Raw genomic sequence first — 12,107 nt, forward strand, 5'->3', positions numbered from 1 at the left:
TGACAGATTGCGCAAAGTGTTCAGTAAATGATGTCACTTTTGAGGCAAAGTTGACATTGTTTCAAATGATAATTTGGCAAGGTTTTGGGGTGAGGACAATTGATGACATCTGTCATAGGCATTTATTCATGTTACTGACTGGTGTCTTGTCGTGATTATGAAAGTCTTAATGATGTTGTAATCCGAAGCAATCAAGTGTTAGAAAAAAAATAGTCTCAAGTCCTGGCTGTCATCTAATATTTTGCATTTGTATAAAATACAAGGCCATCTTACATGTTCCCATAGAAAATGGCCCTCCTAACGAAACCATGATTATAATGTGGGCATTGACAAACATTTATTTGGGACTCATGCTGTAAATTATGTTTGTGTATTAGGGACTACTTTGGAGAGAAAGTGGCATTGTACTACCTGTGGCTGGGCTGGTACACGTACATGTTAATCATTCCCGCTCTCATCGGAGTCATCGTTTTCCTCTACGGCATAGCCTTCTTCAACACGTCGCCCCTGATGTAAGATTACGTTTGTGTCCCGAGGTCACGTGACAGGGGCCTTCCTCTGAGTGCCTGTTGTCTTGTAGAAAAGAGGTCTGCGATTCAGATCTGGTCATGTGCCCTCTGTGTGACAAGAGATGCAAAGTGTGGCTTCTGTCTGACACATGCACCTACGCCAAGGTAGGTCATCTTTAAAATAGTTTAGTTTTATTATTCGTTATTGTAAATGTACGTCTTTTTAATATGTATTTTTATTCACTATTGGCTTCACGTGTTCACAGGTCAGCCTGCTCTTTGACAACGATGGCACTGTGGCATTTGCCATGGTCATGGCAGTATGGGGTGAGCCAGAATTGTTTTCTTAATTTTTTGGGCTGCCATTGACGACAATAGACTGTCATTTCATGCAGACTGCGACCATTCCTTGTCTGAACATCATATCATTGCAGATTGCTTATCAGAAAGTGCTGTCTTTGAAAGGGACCAAGTCGCATAAAACAAAGGGTGGGGTGAACTAGAAAGATAAACAATGTGTTGAGGGTATGAAAGTGGAGCAAAGATGTTATAGTTCAGCTAAGAGGGATTTCACTTTGACACACTTGAAAGTGTTTAAGTTTGTAACTCAGTGCCCCATGAATCAAATGTTTTAGTTTCCTTTCACATTGTGTTTAAACCTCAAAATTTTCCATGGATAGAATATGGGTGGATTAATGTAACTATCCATTCAAGCATAAAAAAACACTGTAGCTTTTATGTTGCACCTTTTTTTTCTTTTACAGCCACACTGTTTTTGGAGTTCTGGAAAAGGCATCGAACTTCCTATGTGTCGCAATGGAAGGTGTCTGATTGGTGTGAGGAGGAGGTATAATTGTCCATTCCATGTACAGTATTACACATTTGGAGTTTTAAAACTAAGTTCTGTTGGTTTTTCCCCCAAGTTTTTTTTCTTTCTTCCTTTATCTTTCTTATTTTTTTAGGAGGAACTAATTTTGGAGATTGTCAACAATGCTAACTGTGAACCTAAGAAATTCCAGCACTCCTACCTGCACAGCAGTTTGGTTTTGATCTGCGTCACACTTATGGTGGGTCATTTGTCTTGTGCAATAAAATCACAGAGAGGCAACGGACAGTTAATGATTATGATTAAGTGATTTAAGTTATTGGCCATAGATTGTAAAGTTGGACACAACTATTTTTTGCTACAGACTAGTTTCGCTCTCTCATCCAAGCCATGCGTTTTGCTAGATTCTGGTCATCATCGGCCTGACACACGCACTGGTGGTGTTCAGGGTGATCGCAGCGGTACAATTGGCTGAAGGAACATCGGAGTTCCTGAGCAGTCACGCCAACAGCATTGCCATGATGCTGGGTGCCGTCTTTCATTACCTGATCATCACCGTCATGACGCGGGTATAGAACGTCACAAATGGGTACAATAAAGTGCAATGTTCTCTGAGAGGTTGATCATGTTTTGCAGGTGAACAGGATCGTGGCCATGAAACTCTGTGAAATAGGTAAGGTTTGTTAGTCACTATTGCTTTGGGTTCATATTTTATTGATTCTATATACAGTTAAATATATTTGTCTTCCAGACTAGAAAAGTTGTTCATATTTAAGAAACAGCCCAAACAGGTTTGGGGAGTCAAATTTGCATCACACACAATCCTACATTGAGCAAAAGAATGCAGGATGCACAATAGAAAAGTCAGGCACATAAAGAAATCGAATCCAAGTTGTCCAATCTATTTGGACTTAGATAATAATAATAATAATAATCGGACATAGGCCCTGTCGTCATCATCAACAACAAAAGCCTAATTGTCATCACACCCAGAAACGGCATATGATGAAATTGGTAGTGCTTCTCCATAAGGTGCGTTTTCTCGGCAAAAGACCTAATAAGTGATAGTTCCGGACTCGTAATTTGGCATTCTGCCGTTTTGGATACATCGCATCACCCCCCCGAGCGGATCACTTACCTCTCACTGTCTTTCACTTACCTTCAGTCAGCCAGTAGGAGGCAGATCACCACCCAAACATCTTTTCATATTACCTCACCCCGAAGTTATTACACAGAAGGGATTGTGGGTTGTGTTACCGTAAGTTTAGAGTTCTGATGGATGTGGGGGGAAAACTGTCCTTAAGCCTATTCGTCCGTACTTTGTGCGACCTATAGCGTCTGCCAGAGGGCAGCAGCTGGAACAGATTGTGACCAGGGTGGTATGGGTCCCCGATGATGTTCCTGGCTCTGCTGAGGTAACGAGGGCTGGCAATGTCTTCCAGTGAGGGCAGAGAGCAGTCGACGATCTTCTGGGCAGTGTTAATCATTTTCTGCATGGCCTTTTTGTCTGCTGCCATGCTTCCAGCGTACCACACTGTGATAGAGGGCTAGCAGTTAACGTATTTGGCACCATCGGGGCACAAAAACTTGTTCATATCCATGGCAGCGAGCCAAGTGTCTTTCTTATTGAGGTGTGAACACAAACACACAATGACGGGACGTGCGGCGAGTTAAGTGTGAGTGAACTTTGGAACTGGGTCATCCCGCAGCAAACGCATGAAATGGCAGGTGACCTCCAAAGAGGAAACTCAAGGCCAAGGTGGTACTCAGACCCTGGCCATTTTTGGAATTTGCCAAATTGATTTGGTGAAAGTGAAGTACCCCCTATATATAAATGAGCACCACAATGTAGATAACATATATCTTGGGGATCAATGTCCTTCTAATGATAACAAATCTGCTGCAGAGAAAACTAGATCCTTTGCTGCGACAGAGAGGAGTTTCACAGTCAAGATGTTCACCTTTCAGTTCTTCACATACTTTTCCTCACTTTTTTACGTCGCCTTTTTTCTGGGCAGGTAAGAAACTTTACATTGAAGGAAAGTTAAATGTGCACATTTTACCGACTCAAGTATATGCCATGACTTAAACACACAGGATCAACGGCTATCCTGGTCATTATGTGCGCATTGCCAGTAAATGGAGATTAGAAGAGGTGAGTTACTATGGCACAGATACAATTTTCTTGGTTAGTAAGCTTGTTTTTATTGACCTGTTGCCATATTCAATCCATCCAGTGTCACCCCAGTGGATGTCTGACAGATCTTTTCATCCAAATGGCCATCATAATGGTCCTCAAGCAAACCATTAGCAATGTCTTTGAGTTCAGTGGCCCGTATGTATCAACCGGTTGAATATATATACAGTTAACAATCTACAGCAGTGTGTTCAAATGACTGTTTTTCTTTTGTCCTTGTTCGTCTCACCCGGTTTAGTTGGTTTGGCAAGTGGATAAAGAGGAGAAGAACTAAAAAGCTTCGGAGAAGATGTGCCCACTGCTACCTAAAAGAAGAATCTCAGTTCAAAAATGGCGTCGAACTGTGCGATAACTGCAAACTGCGCGACTGGATGAACAACTACCGCCTCAACGATGTCGACTCCTTCAGCCTTTTCAAAGAATTCCTGGAGATGGGTAGGTTTTGTCTCAAAATCAAGAAAAGTTGTCTGTTTGCCCCATGTCCTAGTTTCATTCTTGGAGGCAGTGATCCAGTTCAGCTTCACCACCATATTCGTGGCGGCGTTTCCTCTCGCCCCGCTCCTGGCACTCATCAATAACGTCATTGAGATTCGCCTGGATGCCATTAAGATGGTCACCCTGGAACGCAGACTGGTTCCAAAGAAAACCAATGACATTGGTGAGTGGCCGACGTTTTACGATGACATTAAAGTGACAGACAACACCTTTTGTCATGTGCATCCCAGGAGAAAGAAAAAAATGTTTAATGACATTTTATTTTTCTGATGTGTAATATTGATTATTAATAGCCATTGTCATGTTTTGGTGGACAGTAATTGACGTCACAAAACAACTGCACTCATAGGCTGTCATGAGGGCCGGACCATTTTAGATATAATATTTAGATTTTTTTTATAAATGGATTAAAAGAACTGGATAAAAAACCCTGAATATTCAGTTTTTTATAGATCTAAAACAATGTTTATTTTAACTTTTTATATATATATTTTTAGATTTTACTCAATTATTTTTGAACTAAAAACACAGAAAAAATGATTAAAAAATTACAATTATTGATTTAAAAGGGGGAAAATCAGGAAATTTAATATACATCTATACTCTTCATTTTAATTTGATCCTAAAACAGAAAGTCGACACTCATGATTTACTTTCCCGGGCCACACAAAATGATGCGGCGGGCCAGATTTGGCCCCCGGGCTGCCACTTTGACACATGTGCCTTAAAGTATTAAAGTATGTCAATAGCAGGACGTAGCACAGTGGGAAGCGAATATGTGACTGGTTGAAGGGACAATTTGGGATAGTCATATTTGATAGGCTAAAATAATACTGTCTTTAAGAAATGTCTGATATTTGTCTAATTGTGGAAAATGTTGACTTATATTGCCATTTTCTGCACGATAGCTGTTGGAGTAATTGTGCACGCACATTACATTTATGTTTTTCTTACACTACACATCAGGTAAGTGAAATTCACATGATTTTTCATTTGATTATAAAAGATTAAATCCACTGGGATGCACATGATAAAGGTGTTTTCTTTTCTTTTAAATCATAAACTAGCACTGACGTAGCTAGACATGTAGTCCATTTTGACTGGGAGTCAAAATCTTTCGTTATTAACGGCACCAAAAAACAACAACAATTCACTGCTACTGAATTGGACGTACAATATTTGTTTTCCGCAGGTGTGTGGATTAATTTGTTAGAGGCGATCGGGGTGCTGGCTGTCATCGCAAACGGGCTGGTCATCGGAGTGTCGTCGGACTTCATCCCCCGACTGGTGTACCGTTACCACTACGGACCTTGCGCCAATGGCACAGTGACAGATATTGAGTGAGCACGTGTTTCAAAAGAAAATACACATTTTTCACTCTCAATATATATTTTGTATCATTTGTATTCCTCTATCAAGTTGCATGGTTGGCTACATCAACAATTCGCTGTCCATTGCCACAGTGGATCACCAGGAAATCCGTAGAGAGTTTTCCCCTTCTCAGCTGGAAACACCCAATGGAGATAATGTCACTTCCTGCAGGTTTGTCCTCGTGTCACTCACGGAGACATGGCACTTCCCTATATCACTTTCAAAAAAAATCTAGAAAAGTTAGAGACATTTATTGTATTTTTTTCCAGTTATAAGGACTACAGGGACAGTGAGGACTATGCTCTCAAGCCACAATTCTGGTTTATATTAGCGGTGCGCTTCGCATTTGTCATTCTGTTTGAGGTAAGCTTTCACTGAACAGGACCTAAAATTATTCTCATGAATTTAACTTTGCCATCTTATTTGCAGCATATACTGGTCATTTGCAAATTTATCGCGGCCTGGTTTGTACCGGCAGCACCCATGCATGTCAAGAACGAGAGTCTTTTTGATAAACTCAAAAGACTAAAAGAAGAACTCAGGTGAGGTCGAGCCTAGAGATTTGAAGTTGTTGTTATGTGTGATTTTCAAAGTCAATTCAATGATCATTCATTATTTCAGTGCTCTGTCAAAGGCTGCCAAAGAATTGAATAGCCATTCCCAGTGTACTTCCAATAGTAATGCTGATTGTGACTGTCATTGCTGTCTCATAAAATTCAATTTATTTTCATTTGTAATCTACAGCCACTGTTCCATTAAACCTCACATATTGATCATAGTTTTGGGGATGGTGGCATTCTAGCAAATGGGTGTCAGTTATTATCAGCAAAACATTATAAGAACAATTAAGTAAGCACTTTCTAATAATCAAGAAAATAATGTTTAAACCTAAAAAAATGACAGGGCTTACAAACGCAGCAATTTTGTGATGCAAATCATTCGCACCCACAAAGACGCATTACAGTCATGCAGTTGCACGTGATATAAGTATGTATGACATGAAAATGCGGGCAATCTGGGATACTTGCATTTGATTGGCAAAAATTGGGAAAAATGGTGCCTTTTATTCACATTTTCACCTACTATCACTCATCACAAAAATGCATGTCTTTTGTTTTTTACATTGTATTAAACAAGATTTTTTTTCACTGGGTTGGACAATAGAATTAAACACTTGGTAATGTCTTCTGGAAAGGAAGCCAAACCTCTAAATGTATTTTGGCATTTACTACAGAAATGTCTCTTGTGCATCGAACTTTAGTTGAATTTTACTGTTTCCTCATATTCCAGATAAGACCATATTACTTCTCCACAGGTCATTTGAGGCGCAGCGCTGAAATTTTGCTTGAACAAACGAAAAGCACACCCAGTGTTGGCTCGTGCATTGAAAGTGTCCCAACGATCACAGTTGAGTCGAGTCAAGTTGCAAGCCGTTTATCACCTTGAAGTGTTCCCATAGAGCACTTCGGCTCGCTAGCAGTGTAATGGCTGTGTGGACTCCCACCTATAAAATGAGCAGACACATCATTGGACAAGAGAAGTGCACAGTCACTCATTTTGCTGTTGACATCAACTATTGGTATTCTATTGCAAGAATGCACTGAAGGCTTTGTTTTCTAATGGATTTGTGACTTTTGTGGCTCTTGCCTTATTATAATTTATACTGCTGATGCACAGTCTGTATTGATTGTATGACAATGTTGCCTTATGTGGTGAAAAGCGTCGTGTTAATTTTTGCCAAGAGACTGATAGAGGGCAGAGAAATTGTTTTGCATACCGATGTTTTATAAGAATTAAAAGTGTCACAGAAATATGTGCGGCTTGGGAGTGTTTTCAAAGTACACATTTAAAAATGTACTCAAGCCTTTGTTCTATAGATGTAATTAAATTCATATTGTTTTCACTTTGCAAAAGCACAGAGTATGTTTTTGAAAATCACTTAACAAGTGAAAGCCTGCCATCTCAACAAAAATAGATTTAATAAAAAGGCCACATTTTGATACACTCTGCTCACAGAACATGAAGTGTAACAAACCTGAATGAATTCAACAAATATTGACAAGAAATAAACAGAAATAAATGATATTATAGTGAATGTAGTGCATGGATTACTGGATTACATGTCTGCTATTTTTAAAAATGTTTTGTTAAACTATATATATATATATACACTATTGTAAATTAATGCCGACAAATTTAAATGTCAGATGATTTTCTTTAATGTGCTGTATTATACAATGTTTTTGTATGCCTAGTATTGTACTGTACTTTTTATTTGAGCTACTTAAACAGAAGTGAAAACAGCATTATATATTTTTTTAGTATCTATAATACGTTTACTTAAGTGAATGATTTTCTTAACTATTAATTTCACAACTAAAGCATTTTGACTTTTTATAGGGGTGTTTCTAATGATCTTGTTCAGCCCGGCCCAAGTTTCGGTGGACGGACTATATTTGAGGTGATACCTGCAGGCGGAGATCACGTGACAGCGCGCAACCAATAGCAAGAGGCTTTTCCGGGTGCAGGTGTTTCTTCGCCGCTGAGTAGGCACAACTATACTGTATTAAAATAACCTTTTTCTAACAAACACATTGAAGCGTAACTCCGGGAAATGAATCGTGTATCTCTTTTTTCGTAAACTACACGGGACTGTGAACGACATGGCCGCCATTTTTGTCGCTTTAATGTTGTTGACTTTGTCATCGTGGTCCAACTCTAACCTCGTTGATGGTAAGCATTCCGTAAATCATACATTTTGTCGGTCAATGCGTTTTTTCAGAGTATTACATGCTCATAGGGCCATACAACGGGTTATTTAAGTACCGATCCATTAGTGCTATATTGACGTTAATCGGTCATGGAACGCGGGGTCAAACTAGCAGTCTCGCAGTCACGTGCTGTTGCCTGGCAACAAGCGGACTAAATCAGGACTTGCGACCCGGATGAATGATATTTACTGTGTGAACTGTTCGCAGAGAGCACGAAGCGGCCGAAACCAAACGATATCTATGAGTAATCAGTCAGGGCCAGTCGTGCTGGTTTATTTGCGAGCTTCGCCCACGATACTCTCTGCGCATGCCCACGACAGCCTGTCAAACTGGTCCAGAATCAGCCACTCGTGGAACAAACACTGATCGGATCCAATCTGAATACCATTGCATTTGTTTCAAGGTCAAGAGTGTGCTGATGGGGCCCGATTTGAGGAGCGTAAAGTCTACGCTGGACAGCAGAATCCTCCATATCGCCTTAACTGCTCTTTGACGCCGTTTCCCCACCCACAGCCCAAGGTCACCTGGCTGAAGAACTGTTGGCCTCTTGGCACCCTGCAGAGAAATTCTTACCTTGCGTTTGCAAACATCTCGCCGGAAGATGCTGGGAACTACACCTGCTTTCAGCCCGGCAACAACACGGCATCATTCACCTTGCGCCTTGTCGTTGAAGGTGACCTCCCCTGATCCAGGCCATTTGCATTTTTTTAATGCGGTACAGAGGGGTCTACTGCATTGTTTGGGTAATTAGGTAGAAGTGACCAAATATGTTCCTCTACATCAGATAAGTGCAGCAAAGCTCCAGAATTCCAGTTTAAGGAGGATCCGAGAACGGTCTGGGCAAAGGTTGGATCCACCGTGAGCTTGAATTGCACCGCCATCCTTTCCTGGGACCCCAGCGACGAGCGATGCGACTCTTCGCTGCGATGGACAAAGGATGGGAATCCACCTCGCAACCGCTCCCTGCTATTACAAAACACCTCTTCATGGTGATTGCAAGCAACTTTGAGGTGCCTTTGACGAAGCAGAACTGAAAATTTTCCCTCGTTAGGCCTCTGGCTGAAGGTCAGCTGATGATCAGGAGCATGCTGGTAGTTCATCTTAAGGATTTGACCGACTTTGGACTGTACAGCTGCACGTTGAGGAACTCTTCTTCTAGATACAACTTGCTGAAATCAAGTAAAAATGAAGACGATCTAAGACTCGCCAATTCTCTATGTAAAACTTATTGTCTGTTTTGTAACTGTCAGACAGCCCAAGCCACACCGCCGCCGTCACCGCAGCATTCATAATTCTCCTCCTGCTGTCCATCGCGGCTGTCGTCTACACCAAGTGCCACCTGAACATCAAACTGTGGTACCGCAATGCTTACGGAGACTACGAGATAAACGGTGGGGGGACCGTAAAGGTGCAAAATGTGCCAAGAGTGCGATCTTGTTTGACCTAAAGTCACTGTGTTGTTTTTTTGTCAGATGGCAAATTGTACGACGCTTACATCTCCTATGTGAACAATGACTACGACAGGAAATTCATCAACTTTATTCTCAAACCTCACCTGGAGAATAGACAAGCACAGAAGGTGCATCTCAATGAGAATGAGATCATGCCTGGTTTGGGTAAGATCATATTGGACCTCATCATACTATTATAGATGATCATGAAGGTCTGCGACCAAATGCTAACGGGTTAATATACCTAACTGACTTGGACGCATTCTGCAGACAACATTGATAATAGGCATGCGACCAATCACCGATCGGCTGACATTATTATTGCCTTTTGATTTGAATGGTAATCGATTTATGAAAACCCAAAAAGTAAATGTCACATTTCATGTTCATCCAAATAAAAACTTTCAATTCATCATCAGACGAATCTACAACTGCATTTTAATACAAAATTGTGTTTTCAGAACCTTCCGATGAGCTTTTAATGAACATCAGCCGCTCCCGCCGTTTGATCGTGTTGCTGTCTCACGCCTACCTCGAGCAGGACTGGTGCGCCAACAATTTCAGGTCAGACCTCCGGTCCAAGGCTCGCTCGTAGCATATCACGCCGTGTCAATGTCTGCCCGCCATCTTGTGCTCCAGGCGGGGTCTTCTGCACTTGTTAGAGCTGTGCCGACATCCCATTTTCATCGTGCTGGAGGGTCAGCTAAAGCGCATGAGGCCCGAAATAAAGCAGCAGCTCAATGAGCACCAACACTGTGTCACCATTCTCACGTGGAGGCAGAACTCTGTGGTAAGACCACTCCGTAAATATATTAATGGAAGTGCTGGGTTTTTACGTCATCGCGTGTCCACAGACTCCCTCCTCCACGTTCTGGAAGGAGTTGACTTTAGCCATGCCTCATAGGGTGAGTTTTCGCAGCGAGGCGGTAGGAGACCCCCAGACCATACGACAGGATGACAATGACCCCATGCTGACCCTTGACCCTGACTATCTGGACTGTCGCTCGGACACTGACCCAGCCGGAGACCTGGGTAAGAGTTGATTGAATTCCATTGAACCTTAAAACTGCTTTTAAACCCTTCTTTGGAACTCTAGATCAAAATGTTAATCTGAATTTGAAATCCCAATCTTATCTTTGAAAGTACAATGCCTACTTATCAAGAGCAATTTTTATTTTTTCCCTTTGTGCCGTATATTGTATAATGTGATTTCTACCAGAAATTGTCATTTTACAAAATGTTTTGTTGTTTTATGGTCCTGTAGGTCTGCGGTTCCCCATGTACAAGGCTATGACCTCAAAGCCCCCGGTTCTCCCGGTTATATCCAGTAATGCGCGAGAACCCCTTAACCCAGAATTTGACGTGTCGGACCTGGGATCACGCCAGTATGGAGCCCGTTCAGACTTTTACTGTCTGGTCACTAAAGAGGACGTCTGACACTCATCTGGCTTGTTTTATGCTTTTCTAGATGTCTCTTTTTGCATTTTTTTGCTATCTACAGGGTGTTCCAAAATGTTTGACCCCATTTCTTAAGCCAATAATTTTGAGAATTTTCATTGGAATGACCACAAATGTGTACACAGCTTGTGTAGAAACGTTTCAAGTTTTTGTGTGTAATGTTTGGTATTTCTATCTTTTCAGGTTAAGAAATGCCATTCACTTAAAAAGAAAATGCATTTTGTGTATGAAGGTATGCTTGGAAAACAGTGCAGGCACCAATTACAAAACAAATTAGGACTTAGGGCACCAAAGATCTCAAGAAAGGGGCTGGAGTGCGGCTTTCCATACTTGCTTTTCTAACACTCTTCCGTGGACTACGCAGGAAGGCTACACGAACCTGGTCTACTGTCTCAAAATAATTGGCCCACGAAATGCGGCCAAACATTTTGGAACACCTTGTATTTGCAGGCCAAACTCAACGAAAAATGTGCACTAAACAGGTAAAGGTTTGGTTTAGCTGAAATTATAGGTGCTACTTAAAATATTGTCCTAGTTGGGCTTAAAAACCAGTGGTGGACCATCAGGGCCTGCAAGGCCTTCTCTGCTGGCCTAAAAAAATATCTGAATCACAGTCTGATGTTAATTATATTTTGTCCGTGAATACTTATTAAATAATTCCAAATTGTCAGCTTCCTTTCATTGCTTTTCCCCATGTTGCGCTGCTTCCCGATGTGTTTTCATATTCAAGTATTTAACCAATCACATTTCAGCCATTATTTCAAAGTAAAAAATCAAAAGCCTTTATTGTCATTATAAAACAGCTGTGTATAACGAAATTAGTGGTGCTACTCCCCAAAGTGTGTGTTTCCCAATAAAAACAAGTAATTTTAAAATTCATGTCTGGGCAAGGTAATAGAATTTTTTTTTAGAATATTCTAAAATATTGCACAATCTAAAATATTGCACATTGTTATTGGAAAAACCCGGAAGTTATTGCACTGAAGGGATTGTGTGTTGTGCTAATGCAAGTTCAGAGCCCTGATGGCT

The 12,107-nt window shown here is 41.0% G+C and overlaps 2 protein-coding genes across 5 annotated transcripts in view; both read left to right on the top strand.

The window, feature by feature from the left end:
- LOC144071171 (anoctamin-9) overlaps nucleotides 1-7,493 on the top strand; it is a 15,807-nt gene extending 8,314 nt beyond the window's left edge. For 2 of the 3 annotated variants that reach the window (XM_077596038.1, XM_077596039.1), the window contains exons 10-26: nucleotides 378-512; nucleotides 581-674; nucleotides 776-836; nucleotides 1,274-1,356; nucleotides 1,472-1,576; nucleotides 1,740-1,904; nucleotides 1,972-2,008; nucleotides 3,242-3,353; nucleotides 3,433-3,490; nucleotides 3,573-3,670; nucleotides 3,771-3,967; nucleotides 4,038-4,190; nucleotides 5,220-5,367; nucleotides 5,447-5,569; nucleotides 5,668-5,761; nucleotides 5,828-5,940; nucleotides 6,714-7,493. In XM_077596038.1, the coding sequence (XP_077452164.1) occupies nucleotides 378-512; nucleotides 581-674; nucleotides 776-836; nucleotides 1,274-1,356; nucleotides 1,472-1,576; nucleotides 1,740-1,904; nucleotides 1,972-2,008; nucleotides 3,242-3,353; nucleotides 3,433-3,490; nucleotides 3,573-3,670; nucleotides 3,771-3,967; nucleotides 4,038-4,190; nucleotides 5,220-5,367; nucleotides 5,447-5,569; nucleotides 5,668-5,761; nucleotides 5,828-5,940; nucleotides 6,714-6,735 (1,798 nt within the window). In that variant the 3' untranslated portion in view covers nucleotides 6,736-7,493. Of the gene's footprint in view, nucleotides 1-377; nucleotides 513-580; nucleotides 675-775; nucleotides 837-1,273; nucleotides 1,357-1,471; nucleotides 1,577-1,739; nucleotides 1,905-1,971; nucleotides 2,009-3,241; nucleotides 3,354-3,432; nucleotides 3,491-3,572; nucleotides 3,671-3,770; nucleotides 3,968-4,037; nucleotides 4,191-5,219; nucleotides 5,368-5,446; nucleotides 5,570-5,667; nucleotides 5,762-5,827; nucleotides 5,941-6,688 lie in introns of all 3 variants that reach the window. The other variant, XM_077596040.1, reaches the window with a different exon arrangement.
- Nucleotides 7,494-7,872: 379 nt separating this feature from the next.
- Nucleotides 7,873-11,748, top strand: sigirr (single immunoglobulin and toll-interleukin 1 receptor (TIR) domain). Of its 2 annotated transcripts, none has more exons than XM_077597181.1 (10): nucleotides 7,873-8,131; nucleotides 8,573-8,842; nucleotides 8,954-9,158; nucleotides 9,221-9,348; nucleotides 9,420-9,560; nucleotides 9,642-9,785; nucleotides 10,082-10,184; nucleotides 10,260-10,410; nucleotides 10,475-10,652; nucleotides 10,885-11,748. In XM_077597181.1, exons 1-10 carry the CDS (start codon nucleotides 8,062-8,064, stop codon nucleotides 11,055-11,057), a joined length of 1,563 nt encoding a protein of 520 aa, XP_077453307.1. In that variant the 5' UTR covers nucleotides 7,873-8,061; the 3' UTR covers nucleotides 11,058-11,748. The 2 variants fall into 2 exon arrangements, with proteins under 2 accessions (XP_077453307.1, XP_077453308.1); XM_077597182.1 differs by having other exon boundaries at nucleotides 8,683-8,842.
- Nucleotides 11,749-12,107: the final 359 nt, after the last annotated feature.

This window comes from Stigmatopora argus, chromosome 3 (genome assembly GCF_051989625.1).
Source record: "Stigmatopora argus isolate UIUO_Sarg chromosome 3, RoL_Sarg_1.0, whole genome shotgun sequence".
Classification (NCBI taxonomy): domain Eukaryota; kingdom Metazoa; phylum Chordata; class Actinopteri; order Syngnathiformes; family Syngnathidae; genus Stigmatopora; species Stigmatopora argus.

Coding starts and splice junctions, on each gene's coding strand:
- sigirr (XM_077597181.1), top strand. CDS start 8,062: ATGGCCGCCATTTTTGTCGCTTTAATGTTGTTGACTTTGTCATCGTGG. Junction 9,159..9,220: donor TTACAAAACACCTCTTCATG/GTGATTGCAAGC, acceptor TTCCCTCGTTAG/GCCTCTGGCTGAAGGTCAGC. Junction 10,411..10,474: donor CGTGGAGGCAGAACTCTGTG/GTAAGACCACTC, acceptor GCGTGTCCACAG/ACTCCCTCCTCCACGTTCTG.